Source organism: Schistocerca nitens, chromosome 3, assembly GCF_023898315.1.
Source record: "Schistocerca nitens isolate TAMUIC-IGC-003100 chromosome 3, iqSchNite1.1, whole genome shotgun sequence".
Classification (NCBI taxonomy): domain Eukaryota; kingdom Metazoa; phylum Arthropoda; class Insecta; order Orthoptera; family Acrididae; genus Schistocerca; species Schistocerca nitens.
Window position 1 is genome coordinate 719,157,946 of NC_064616.1, and position 14,724 is coordinate 719,172,669.

Sequence of the window (14,724 nt, forward strand, 5' to 3'; positions counted from 1 at the left end):
TTCAGCCCCGTTGTGGAAGCTTTCCTACATGGTCTACCAAGGGCCCTTTTCCAGCAAGATAACACTCATCAGCATACAGGTCGAGTTGCTTAAGACTTCCTACGTCATGTTCCGAGTCTTCTATGGCCGGCCGCTCCCCGGAATTGTCCCTACAGAGCATGTGTGGAACCAGCTGGAACGCCAGAAGCCCCCGTGCCACTCTGTACGTGGTTTGGAGGTGTCTGTCCAAGAGTTGTGGGCCAGTCTACTTCAGGACAACATCAGACGTCTCATCAACTCGATGCGGAACCATGTTGCGGCATGTATTGCAGCAAAAGGTGGTCCAACGCTTTACTGATGTTGCACTGTATTTATTTATTTGTCTTGATTTTGGGATCAAGTGAATCTCTCATCTGTATCACTATGTCTAATAAATTTCATTTCGAACCGATATTCCTCTCTTGTGCGCTACTTTCATCGTTCTTGAGTATATATGGGTAAATCTAAAAGACATTTAATACTGCTGTATACTCATAGAGCGCGTTCACTAGTCTTATCTGCTACTAATTTTCTGTGACGGGGAGTTTCTTGGTCTTTGATAATGTTCATGAATGCAAAGAACGACGTCTTCATTTAAAATAAATGAAGGTTGAAAACAAATTCTGTATCAGAAGGACTGCGGAAGATGTAAGAGAATAGAACAGAACTTGAAGTGACCATAAAACATAAAATGTAAAAAGAACAACATCAGACGTCTCATCAACTCGATGCCGAACTATGTTGCGGCATGTATTGCAGCAAAAGGTGGTCCAACGCTTTACTGATGTTGCACTGTATTTGTCTATTTGTACGCACTGTATTTATTTGTCTTGATTTTGGGATCAAGTGAATCTCTCATCTGTATCACTATGGCTAATAAATTTTATTTCGAACCGATATTCCTCTCTTGTGCGCTATTTTCATCGTTCTTGAGTATACATGGGTAAATCTTCATATATCTTCATATAATCTTATGCAAACCGTATTCTTTCCAACGAGAGTGCAAGGGAACAGTAGAACAACCATAGACAACATTTTTGTTCATTCCTCATTACTAGAAGGGCATTCTGTTAGCAAAAAGGTGAATGGCCTTTCAGATCATGATGCACAAATTTTAAGTCTAAAAGATTTTTGTGCTACAACACGTGTTAAATATAGTCATCAGCTGTTTAGGAAAGCTGATCCAGTTGCTGTAGAGACCTTTGTAAACCTTATCAAGGAACAAGAGTGGCAAGATGTTTATAGCGCTGATACAGTAGACGATAAATATAACGCTTTTCTCAAGACTTTTCTCGTGCTCTTTGAAAGTTTCTTTCCGTTAGAACGTTCAAAACAGGGTACTAGCACAAACAGGCAGCCTGGGTGGATGACTAGAGGGATAAGAATATCTTGTAGAACAAAGTGGCAATTATATCAAAACGTTAGAAACTGTCAAAATCTAAATGCAGCAGCCCATTACAAACAGTATTGTAAGGTACTGAAAAATGTTATTAGGAAGGCAAAAAGTATGTGGTATGCAGATAGAATAGCTAAGTCTCAGGATAAAATTAAAACCGTACGGTCAGTCGTAAAGGAAGTGGCTGGTCTGCAGAGACAGATCGAGGATATAGAATCAGTGCGTAGTGGGAATGTCCGTGTTACTGATAAGTCGCATATATGTACAGTATTTAATAATCACTTTCTGAATATAGCAGGTAAACTAAATAGAAACCTGGTCCCAACAGGGAATCATATAGCGCTCTTAGAAAAAAGTGCTCCGAGACTGTTACCTCAAACGCTCCTCCATGATACTGACAAGAGGAAGATTGAGTTAATAATTAAATCACTAAAGACCAAGAACTCTCATGGATATGACGGGGTATCTAGCAGAATACTGAAGTATTGTTCCACGTATGTTAGCTCAGTACTTAGCCATATATGTAACTTTTCCTTTAGGAGTGGTCGGTTTCCTGACCGATTAAAGTACTCGGTAGTGAAGCCACTTTATAAAAAGGGAGACAGGGATAATGTTGACAATTATAGACCTATTTCTATGACATTGGTGTTTGCTAAAGTTATCGAGAAGCTTGTATATACAAGGTTACTGGAGCATTTAAATTCACATAATTTGCTGTCAAATGTTCAGTTTGGTTTTAGAAATGGTTAACAACTGAAAATGCTATATTCTCTTTTCTCTGTGAGGTTTAGGACGGATTAAATAAAAGGTTGCGAACGCTAGGTGTTTTCTTTGATTTAACGAAGGCTTTTGACTGTGTTGACCACAAAATATTACTGCAGAAGTTGGATCATTATGGAGTAAGGGAAGTAGCTTACAATTGGTTTGCCTCTTACTTTAAGAACAGAAAGCAGAAGGTAATTCTCCGCAATATTGAGACTGGTAGTGATGTTCAGTCCCAATGGGGCACTGTTAAGTGGGGCGTTCCCCAAGGGTCGGTGCTGGGGCCACTGCTGTTTCTTATTTATATAAATGATATTACTTCTAGTATTACAGGTCATTCAAAAATATTTCTGTTTGCTGATGACACCAGCTTGATAGTGAAGGATCTTGTGTGTAATATTGAAACAGTATCAAATAATGTAGTTCATGAAATAAGTTCATGGCTTGATGAAAATAATTTGATGCTAAATCACAGTAAGACTCAGTTTTTACAGTTTCTAACTCACAATTCAACAAGAACCGATATTTTGATCAGACAGAATGGGCATATTATAAGCGAGACGGAACAGTTCAAGTTCCTAGGCGTTCGTATAGATAGTAAGCTGTTGTGGAAAGCCCATGTCCAGGATCTTGTTCAGAAACTAAACGCTGCTTTATTTACCATTAGAACAGTATCTGAAATAAGTGACACTTCAACACGAAAAGTAGTCTACTTCGCATATTTTCATACGCTTATGTCGTATGGTATTATTTTTTGGGGTAATTCTTCTGATTCAAAAAGGGTATTTTTGGCTCAAAAACGGGCTGTTTGAGCTATATGTGGTTTAAGTTCGAGAACCTCTTGTCGACCCCTATTCAATAGTCTGGGAATTCTGACATTGCCCTCACAGTATATATTTTCTTTAATGTCGTTTGTTGTTAGCAATATTAGCCTATTCCCAAGAGTTAGCAGCTTTCACTCAGTTAATACTAGGCAGAAATCCAATCTGCATGTGGAATGCACTTCCTTGACTCTTGTGCAGAAAGGAGTGCAGTATTCTGCTGCATCCATTTTCAATAAGCTACCACAAGAACTCAAAAATCTTAGCAGTAGCCCAAACTCTTTTAAGTCTAAACTGAAGAGTTTCCTCATGGCTCACTCCTTCTATTCTGTCGAGGAGCTCCTGGAAGAGCTAAAAAATTAAGCAAATTCCAGTGTTACATTGTTGATTTTCTTTATTTAAACTTACTACCTGTCACCTGAATATGTTTTTTTTATATTTCATTTTATCTGTTTCTAATATCGTGTTATAATTTCATGTATTGACTCGTTCCATGACCATGGAGACTTCTCCTTAATTTGGTCCCACGGAACAATAAATAAATAAATAAATAAAAATAAAAGAAGAGTTTCAAAGTGCTTGTGCTCATGAGACAGATTTTCTTCTTTTCAATAACACTATTGCTATGCAAAAATGGTTGTTTCTTGTACGGAAAATGAGTCAGCATCTCTTGCTCCATCTACTACATATGAATAAGAATGTCTGATGACTTTGGCCTTAATAGAACTATCTTTAGCAAATCATCTTTTTTCCCATCAAGAAAAGTAAATTACCGTGGACTGTGTACATTTTCTAGGCAACGGAGGCACCACGTTTTTCAAATACTGTTTGCTCACAAGAACAATATTCAGATGAGGTTTGTTTGACGCACTGTTGAGAGTTAATGGTGGTCAGAAGTAAGTAGGTAACAACAAAAAATCATTTTCTTAATTAATTGTAACGAGTGATGCCTGTGAAACAGGAATATTACTTTGCTGAGTAGCTCCACAACCTTATTATGGCAGTGGTTAATATCAGCTATACATCTAAACCTAAAAGGTAAGCGGCGGAGAAAGGGACAAACAGTTAGTAGCTCACCCTGATTCTCTCTGGCTTCAGGAGTTCTCTATTGTAGTATTTTCCGTAAGTAAAGTCTTGCATCTTCTTAATGACGGACTCCCGCCCGGGTTGGATTAAACGCAACGTTGTGATATTTATTCCACTCTTCAGGAACTGCGTGTAGTCTACGGTGTGGGCATCCTGTGAATGATTACAAAGACTGTATAGCTTTGTACTCTATTACAAATCGAAAGGTAATCTACACCTACTAGGTTATCTGCAACTGTCTACAATTCATCTAATTCATGACATACAAAAAAATTTATGAATATTCATTATTGTTATCCATTTTATTTTCTTTATGAGTAGAAGAATTAAATGTTATATATTAATGAACACTGATTAATTCCTCATTTCAAAATATAACGAACTTGTGTACAAATGGATATTTCTTCCGAGCAAAAGGCACTTTGAACGACCGACTACAGCATTATCTCCAGTCATTACAAAATCCAACAAAAAGGTATTTTAGATTGCCATTTGTAAGGTAATAGCTTAATCTCATGGATTTTTTTTTTTTTGGAAATTCAACCCATATTCAGATATAATTTCCAAAAAAATCCATGAGATTAAACTATTGCCTAAAAAATGGCAATCTAAAATAGTTTTTCGTTGGATTTTGTAATGACTGAAGATATCGTTGTAATCGGCAGTTCAAAGTGCCTTTTGCTCGGAAGAAACTTTTTGTAGTATGTATAGTTTCTAGCACGTTTAGTTTTGGCATAGTATTATTCTACTGTTGCTGTTTTTGTGGTTGTTCTTGTTGTTGACTTCATTCCAAAGATTGATTTTATACAGCTTTCTACGCTAGTTTGTCCTGTGTGAAGTCCTTCATCTCTGCGGAACTACTGTAGCCTACAGCCAGCAAAGCCTGCTTAACGTAGTCAGTCACTGGTCTCCCTTTACAACAGTTCCCTTCTTTTAATCAAGTTGTGCCAAAAGTTTCTTTTCTCCCCAATTCTGTTCAGTTCCTCCTTATTCGTAATCTGATCCACCCATCTAATTTTCAACATTCTTTTGTAGCACAACACCGCTATAGCTTATATTCCTTTCTTGTCTGAATCGTTTGTAGAACATTTTTCACAATCGTACACTCCAGACAAATGCCTTCAGAAGAGAGTTCCTAACATTTAAATTTATATTGAATGTTAACAAATATCTCTTTTTAGGAACGGTTTTCTTGATGTTTATTGTTAGTCTGTATTGTATATTCTCTCTAGTACAGCCACTGTCAGTTATTTGCTCCCTAAACAGAGAAATTAATTTCTGCTTTTAGTGTCTCATTTCCTAATCTAATTCCTTTAGCACAGCCTGATTTAATTTGGCCACATTCCGTTGTTTATATTCAGCTTTTAATCAGTTTTCGACAGAATTGTAACATCACAGGTAAGGCTCAAAATTTTTGTTTCTTCTCCCTGTACTTTAATTTACCTCTGAATATCTCCTTAGTTTCCTTTACTGCTTGCTGAAGGTACAGATTGAATACATCGCCCATAGGCTACAACAGTGTCTTACTCCCTTCTAAACTATTGCTTCCTTTTCGAGTCCTTCGGCTCTTGTAACTGTAGTCTATTTTCTGCAGAATCCTAGACAAGCAGACAATCATTCAGTCCTAGTTTTGTATACCCGCTACATTCGGTATTTAAAAGAGTGTATTCCCATCGAACCTGTCAAAAGCTTTCTCTAAATTTATAAGTGTTTAAACGCAGATTTACTTTCTTCAGTGTATCTTCAAACATAGGCCGTAGGGTCGGTATTTCCTCGTATGGTCCTATGTTTCTCCGAAAAATAAACTGACCATCCCTGATGTCGGCATACCAGTTTTTTCCATTCTTCTGTGAATAATTCGTGTCAGTATCTTGCCACGATTTGTTATTAAATTGGTCGTTCTGTAATATTCACAGCTGCCATCACCTGCTTTCTTTGGAATTGGACTGACAATATTCTTCTTGAAGTCTGAGGGTATTTCATCTCTCTCATGCATCTTGCATACCAGGTTGAATAATTTTACGTGGAGTGTTCTTGCAAGGATCTTAATCATTCTGAGGGAATACCACCTCCTACAGGTGCTTATTTCGGCTAAAGTCTCTCAGTGTTTGACAAATTATTCTCGCACAATCAAATATCTCACATCATATCAATCTACTTCTTCCTCCCTATACATAATGTTGTCTTTATGATCGTTTTCCTTTCGTACCCTTTCAATGGATTCTTTCCCCCTATCACCCTTTCCTCCTTTGCATGGTACTGACTTGGATCAGAGTTCTTAATAGTCATACAGGGATTTTTCTCTTTAAAGGTCTCTCAAATTTTTTATCTTTGCCATAGCCATACGTGATTCTAGAGCTTTGCATTTCTTCTCTAACGATGCCCCCTTGGCAAATTTGCACTTTCTGTTACATGTTCGTTGTGAAAAACTACAGCTAAATGAGTGACATGTTAAGTTGACTTTTGGTGCAGATACAATGATTTTATGTTCTCATACATATGTTCAAAAAGCAATTCATGGGGATGGATTAGCAGTATCATAACCATAGTTATTTTCTCAAAATCTCAGGGACCATCTACCACAGCTCTTGTGAGATTATGTGCTGTTTTGCGTTTACTCCTTTGCTCTACCGCTGCTGTAATGCCACATGCACAATCATTTACCATAAATACAGCTTGCTGAGGTTGTTTCACTTCCCTTTTCATAATTTGTCACCATATTTAGTAATGTAAACATGCTTCCTCAGCAGATACGATCCCTTTAGAGGCGTAATTTCATACGGCAAACGCCATTTTCATTTTCGTGGCAGAGCTATCGTAGATACTCAGCTTTTTTTATCAGTAATTGCGTGAGTCAGATAATGCATGACTTTTTGGATAATACGTATGATTGCAAGAGCTTCCTTCTCCATTACTGTATCTCGCCTCTACCACCTGGTTTGTACACACATTATTACAAAAGTTTTATTTGTTTCTTATTGCTTGGAACTGGTTAGTCTAAATACGTTCCCTCTTCCAGGACTAATTGATTTGCCTCACATTGATACTATGTGTCTCGAATATACACATTTTCACCAAATCTGAGTTTTCTAAATTCGTTGTTAAGTAGTTCCTACAAAATTAGAAGAATATGTTTTTTAATATTTCTTTAAGTTTCTGTAAAATCTTTCCTCTGATGAAGACTCTATCCATTTATACTGTAACCTTGGCTAGTAATTCATAAAATTATGCTTAGACATTATTTACAAACTATAGTGTTAAAACGTTTATTCTGAAAAGAGACACCAAGAATTGATAGCTCCCACCAAAATAAACAAAAGTCCTGTATAGCTGACATTCAACCCCCAGAATACTTACCAATAGCCCATCATACTACAGAAGAACACATGTATCATAGTGTTTTGTGGAACACTCATGTGTTCCCCACCAGATAATATAGCCACATTCAGTGTGTAGTATCAATGAACGGTTCTCTTAACAGCGGAGCGTTATATGGCTGTACAGGGTGGTCAAAAACAGCCTGAAAGTTTGTAAGGGTGTTGCAGGATGGGTTGTCTCCTCCGTCCGAACAGGCCTCGGAAGGCTCAACGCTACCGACCGACCGCCGTGTCATTCTAAGTCCTTACGTGTCACTGATGGAGGGATGGAGAGGCATGTGGTCAACACACCGCTCTCTCGGCCGTTGCCAGCTTTCGTGACAAAAGCCGCTACTTCTCAGACAAGTGGCTCCACAATCAGCTTCACAAGGGCTGAGTGCACCTCGCTTACCAACAGCACTCGGCAGATTCGGACGATAACCAAACCAAGTGCTAGCGAAACCTGAGAGTGCTTAAATTTGTGGACCTGATGGAAAACTCTGCTACCACTGGGCAAGGACATTGGCTTGGAGAGCTTGTGCTGATAAATAATTGTTAAGAAAAAAATTCGATAACTTGCGCCGTTTCCGAGTCATTTAGCATTGAAGTTAGCCAATAAGGTTATTGCGTACGTAAAGTGAAGCACTTGCATACACTAAAATGCGGTAATGCACAGAGATCTATGGGCTCGTGAATTACCACTTGTTACAATGCCCATTACTAGTTGAAACGTGCCTTTTTCGGAAGTGATAAATTTAAGCTAGGTGAGCAAATGCGACGTTTATTCGGTTTGAGAACACGTTAGGCGACACTGCCTTTTGCAGGCTGCTTGAATTTGCGCGCTCGACTACCTGATCGGTTAACTTCAACATTCAGTAACTCTAAAACGGCGCAACAGGTAGAATTCTTTCCTTAACGGTTATTTCTCAGCACATCATCTCTTTCAACACCATAACAAGTTTTTCAGACTGTTTCTGATCACCCTGTATAAGTGAAGTAACAGGAATTTGATTCATCACACTAGACAACTCGTTTCCATTGCTCCCTGTTACAAACACGAACCTTCTACGCCGACAGTAGTCACAAGCGATGATACTGTGAATTCAGCAAAATGTATTTTTCGTCTGTTTTGCCACTGCTTGTTGACGATTCACTTCTACAGAAGTGGCAAGCCTCCATTATTCCCACCTTGTCATGTGACAGAGTTCAGTCTCTTTAGATAAAAGCTAATGATAGCAGTATGACAAGATCAGATGAGCATTGACGTTTCTGTGGTACTCACAGCCGCCATATCGATCACGCCTTTGTTCATCAGCTATTCTTTGGAATTATAGTTTACCGTATGATTTCTCTGGATCTTCAACCCCTTTCCAAACCTTTCTCGTCACCAGCAGATCAAGTGAGCGAGTAATGCTTATTCTAATAACCACGAAGACGTCATAATACGTTGGCTGATTATAGTAAACTGTCTGTATAAGTAACAGGCTGCACGACGTTATATCTGTACTTGAAAAGAGCAATAGTCGTGTTTGTGAAACAAATAATATTTGATTTCCCAAATACACTGGTGTGCAAAACTTAAAAATGAAAGTAACAGAGCGACCACTACGGTCGCAGGTTCGAATCCTGCCTCGGGCATGGATGTGTGTGATGTCCTTGGGTTAGTTAGGTTTAATTAGTTCTAAGTTCAAGGCGACTGATGACCTCATTACGTAAGTCGTATAGTGCTCAGAGCCATTTTTGAAAGTAACTTTCGCATGATGTGTCAATGCCGAGTACACAGCTCTATGAAACTTGGACCACACATAAGACCTGCTACAGTGTAGTACAGTACAGCAGAGTACAGTACGCTAGAGTACAGAAGATAACAGAAATACGCAGTGAGACCAACAGAAAAGACACTTTTATTCAAGAGAGTGTTTACAGTAAAGTGACCACGATTTATGATAGTCACCTACACGGTACAAACGACTGTTCTGGCCACGCGGTTCTAGGCGCTGCAGTCCGGAACCGCGCGACCGCTACGGTCGCGGGTTCGAATCCTGCCTCGGGCATGGATTTGTGTGATGTCCTTAGGTTAGTTAGGTTTAAGTAGTTCTAAGTTCTAGGGGACTTATGACCTCAGCAGTTGAGTCCCATAGTGCTCAGAGCCCTTTTTGAACCTAACGACTGTGCATTCTTCTTGTTAGGGAGTTTGATTACCATGGACGGCAGTTAATGCTCTGCAACGTGCTCACATGTTGTTCACAAGGCTGGTAAGCAGTTCTTGTGGTAGAGCGTTCCATTTTTCCAACAGCGCGGTTGACAAGTGCTGGATGGTCGGTGGTCATGCGGACATGCTGCAATACGTCTTCCCAATGCGTACCACACGTCATCAGTGGGATTTATGTACTGCAGCGGACAGCAAGTTCATTCGGCGAATATCCCCTCGTTCCAAGAACTCCTCCGCCTGCTCTGTTCGATGTGGTCGCTGTAGTCATGCATAAAAGTAGAGTCGGGGCCGAATGCATTCCTGGGAAAACGCACTTTGGGAGGAGTACAGTGTCACAATAACACTGACCGGTGAGTGAACCGCGTTCAAAGATTTGGAGGCAAGTACGCCCATTCAACATTATGCCTCCCTACATAACACCTGGATCACAAAATCGATGCCGGCCGAAGTGGCCGTGCGGTTAAAGGCGCTGCAGCCTGGAACCGCGAGACCGCTACGGTCGCAGGTTCGAATCCTGCCTCGGGCATGGATGTTTGTGATGTCATTAGGTTAGTTAGGTTTAACTAGTTCTAAGTTCTAGGGGACTAATGACCTCAGCAGTTGAGTCCCATAGTGCTCAGAACCATTTGAACCATTTGAACAAAATCGATCATGTGCGAGAATGTTTCTCAGTGCGTTATGTGTTCTCACCTTTCGCCTTATGTGAGTACGTCCAGCATCGTCTCTAAAATGTTTATTTTGGTTGTCCAGGCGTTATGGTGTAGTGTGGAGGGTGGATTGTGGCATGGGTATACTCACCACGAAATCTTTGAGCATGGTTACGTTATTGTTGTTTTATCCTGCCTACTCGTCAAATATGGGGTGCCTAGGAAGCTAGATTTCTTGGATCGCTAGACAACAATTCAAGAAAGTCGTATTCGTGAATCGTATTACAGTCAATAAATGACAGTACTTAATTTTGAGAAACACAGATGTGTCGCAAGCAAAGAGTGACGTAAAATGTAATCAATGCCCTTCAGTATAGCGATTCCAATACAAGTCAAGTAATACAGAGGATGCATCTATACAGGTCGGTGGTCTTGATGCTACCGTAAAATTGGGCGCGACCAGTTGGGAGCGGTGATTATGTTCACTTCGACTAGAGGCCGCTGCTGTAGCGTTGCCGTCCTAGAGAGGGGTCGGTCAGCGTGCTATTGGCTGACGTCTTCTTCACAGCCCTCTCTGCTCTATTGTTCCCGACTGGCTTGCCGGCGCTTGACTTTGCGCGGGAGCAATTGTGACACTGTACTGCTTGCCCATGTGCGTCTTTCGCCCATGACATCATATTTGTTGATGAGAATGCGCGGTCGCATCGAACAGCGCAGGTGTAGAAGCATTTGGAAGGAGAGGGTATTTGGCGAATGGACTGCCCTGTCCCTTCCCCCAACGTCAATCACCTAGAACGATTGTGTGATGCGTTGGGGAGATGTATTGCAAATGTCCACATGTAGCAATGAGCATCAAGCAGTTGGCAACCGTGTTGCTGGAAACATGGGGACCCTACCACAAGAACTCCTTACCAACCTTGCGGCCAGCATGCGAGCACATTACAGAACATGATGCATTGCTGTCCACAGTGACCACACACCCTATTAAGAACCACGTCCCTCCTTTTGTAATGTCCAGGGGACCTTCATAAATTGCTGTGACTTTAACGTAATTTTTGTCTTTGAATAAAAGTGTCACTTCTGTTTGTCTCATTGCGTATTTCCTTCAGTTGCCTTCTGTCCTATGCTGTAGTAGTTCTTTACATACATCGTCCAACTTTCATCGAGTAATACATTAAGCGGACGTTACTTTCGGCCTTTAATTTTGCACACCAATATACAGGGTGTTACAAAAAGGTACGGCCAAACTTTCAGGAAACATTCCTCACACACAAAGAAAGAAAATATGTTATGTGGACATGTGTCCGGAAATGCTTACTTTCCATGTTAGAGCTCATTTTATTACTTCTCTTCAAATCACATTAATCGTGGAATGGAAACACACAGCAACAGAACGTACCAGCGTGACTTCAAACACTTTGTTACAGGTAATGTTCAAAATGTCATCCGTTAGCGAGGATACATGCATCCACCCTCCGTCACATGGAATCCCTGATGCGCTGATGCAGCCCTGGAGAATGACGTGTTGTATCACAGCCGTCCACAATACGAGCACGAAGAGTCTCTACATTTGGTACCGGGGTTGCGTAGACAAGAGCTTTCAAATGCCCCCATAAATGAAAGTCAAGAGGGTTGAGGTCAGGAGAGCGTGGAGGCCATGGAATTGGTCCGCCTCTACCAATCCATCGGTCACCGAATCTGTTGTTGAGAAGCGTACTAACACTTCGACTGAAATGTGCAGGAGCTCCGTCGTGCATGAACCACATGTTGTGTCGTACTTGTAAAGGCACATGTTCTAGCAGCACAGGTACAGTATCCCGTACGAAATCATGATAACGTGCTCCATTGAGCGTAGGTGGAAGAACATGGGGCCCAATCAAGACATCACCAACAATGCCTGCCCAAACGTTCACAGAAAATCTGTGTTGACGACGTGATTGCACAATTGCGTGCGGATTCTCGTCAGCCCACACATGTTGATGGTGAAAATTTACAATTTGATCACGTTGGAATGAAGCCTCATCCGTAAAGAGAACATTTGCACTGAAATGAGGACTGACACATTGTTGGATGAACCATTCGCAGAAGTGTACCCGTGGAGGCCAATCAGCTGCTGATAGTGCCTGCACACGCTGTACATGGTACGGAAACAACTGGTTCTTCCGTAGCACTCTCCATACAGTGACGTGGTCAACGTTACCTTGTACAGCAGCAACTTCTCTGACGCTGACATTAGGGTTATCGTCAACTGCACGAAGAATTGTCTCGTCCATTGCAGGTGTCCTCGTCGTTCTAGGACTTCCGCAGTCGCGAGTCATAGGCTGCAATGTTCCATGCTCCCTAAGACGCCGATCAATTGCTTCGAACGTCTTCCTGTCGGGACACCTTCGTCCTGCAAATCTGTCTCGATACAAACGTACCGCGCCACGGCTATTGTCCCGTGCTAATCCATACATCAAATGGGCATCTGCCAACTCCGCATTTGTAAACATTGCACTGACTGCAAATCCACGTTCGTGATGAACACTAACCTGTTGATGCTACGAACTGATGTGCTTGATGCTAGTACTGTAGAGCAATAAGTCGCATGTCAACACAAGCACCGAAGTCAACATTACCTTCCTTCAATTGGGCCAACTGGCGGTGAATCGAGGAAGTACAGTACATACTGACGAAACTAAAATGAGCTCTAACATGGAAATTAAGCGTTTCTGGACACATGTTCACATAACATCTTTTCTTTATTTGTGTGTGAGGAATGTTTCCTGAAAGTTTGGCCGTACCTTTTTGTAACACCCTGTAGATACTCTAATGAGTTTCAGACTCCATGATGTCTCACCAGAGAAGTGATGAAAAATGACTGGTAAACGTGCATCAGTTTGACCTCGTCTGCCTGGCGCAGAACGTCCAGTATGAGGTCCGGCTCACAGTCCAGGACTACTCGCGTCTCCGAGGACTTCTTCACTTCCTTGAGAAGCGGCCTGTGGATGAAAATTCACTGGTTCGTTATCATCACCATACAGAATGACTAGATACGTATATTACATTAAAACTGAACCTGGCAAGAACACATCAGACCAGGCACCCTCTAAAGAACAGAGGTTGTAATAAATTACTTTTAATTCCACCCAGAAGAAACATATCACAGTAACTTTTAGATAGAAAACGTACGATCAGATCAAGCAGCGTATAATAGTTGGTGTTAATGCAAGCAGTTACTCAGGTCCTATAATTTTACCATTGTTGTGTTATATCACATTCACATCACCATTCTTCTTGCGAAATAGTGGGAAGTTCAGGTAAGGATGATGGAGGTGGGTAGCAATTATGCACCCTTCTTTCCAATGTAGACCACAAAGGCTCAATAATATTGAAATCTGGTGACTGGTGGTCAGGGTTTCATCCTAGTCCTCACGAAACCAGTCCTGGACGATGCGAACTGTGTGGACAGGGTCCTGTCGTCAGGGAACACAGCGTCGACATTAGAGAACAAACATTGTACCATGGGACGGACCTGATCAGTCAAACTTGTCTTATAATCCCTGGCAGTAATGCGACAGTACAAAGTAGCTATCGTGCCCATGGAATATCACGATATGGCTTCCCAAAACATCACCGAATCCCCGCCATGTTTCACTCTCGGGGCGTATACTTTGCCAGAAGATGGAAACAGTGTGAAAGAAGACTCGTCCGACCAAATGACTTACTTCCATTGCTTCACAGTCCAGGTTTTATGGCTTCGGCACCGAGTTTTCCTGTGACGGGCACAGGCATGAGTGATGAATGGTTCTGGAATTCCACCTCGCCCTTCGGTTCCCCTTTTACGGAGCTCCGTTGTGTTGTTGCGCTGCACGGGTTCGCAAGTGCGATATTAGATTCTGCAGTAACTTTTGCAGCTCTCACCTTCTTATTTGTTGTTGCTATCCTCTTCAGTAACCGTCTGTGACGATCACTCAACTGATATTTTCCTCCGGGCTGTGGCTCTGAGCACTATGGAACTTAACATCTATGGTCATCAGTCCCCTAGAACTTAGAACTACTTAAACCTAACTAACCTAAGGACAGCACACAACACCCAGTCATCACGAGGCAGAGAAAATCCCTGACCCCGCCGGGAATCGAACCCGGGAACCCGGGCGCGGGAAGCGAGAACGCTACCGCACGACCACGAGCTGCGGACCCTCCGGGCTGTGACTAAGCGGATGGTGTTCTCCCGCTTTCCCTGTATGCAGTATAAATCTTTGATATAATGCCTCCCAAAGCACAAAACCCTTCGGGTGCCTTGGTTACAGAAGCACTCACGATATGTGCACCAAAAATTTGCTCACAAAGTCACTTAGCTCCGACATAACGCACTCACTACCCAGAACACTATTATGATCATGACTGACACTTGCAACGTATTGAGGAAACTGCACAGATGCCG

At 41.5% G+C, this 14,724-nt stretch overlaps 1 protein-coding gene across 1 annotated transcript in view; it reads right to left on the reverse strand.

Moving 5' to 3' along the window:
- The window catches only part of LOC126249404 (glutamate receptor ionotropic, kainate 2-like), a 376,144-nt gene that overhangs the window by 246,571 nt on the left and 114,849 nt on the right, over positions 1–14,724 (reverse strand). The window contains exons 5-6 of the mRNA XM_049951058.1: positions 13,138–13,279; positions 4,075–4,236 (exon numbers count right to left, since the gene is read on the reverse strand). Of these exons, the coding sequence (XP_049807015.1) occupies positions 4,075–4,236; positions 13,138–13,279 (304 nt within the window). The remainder of the gene's footprint in view (positions 1–4,074; positions 4,237–13,137; positions 13,280–14,724) is intronic.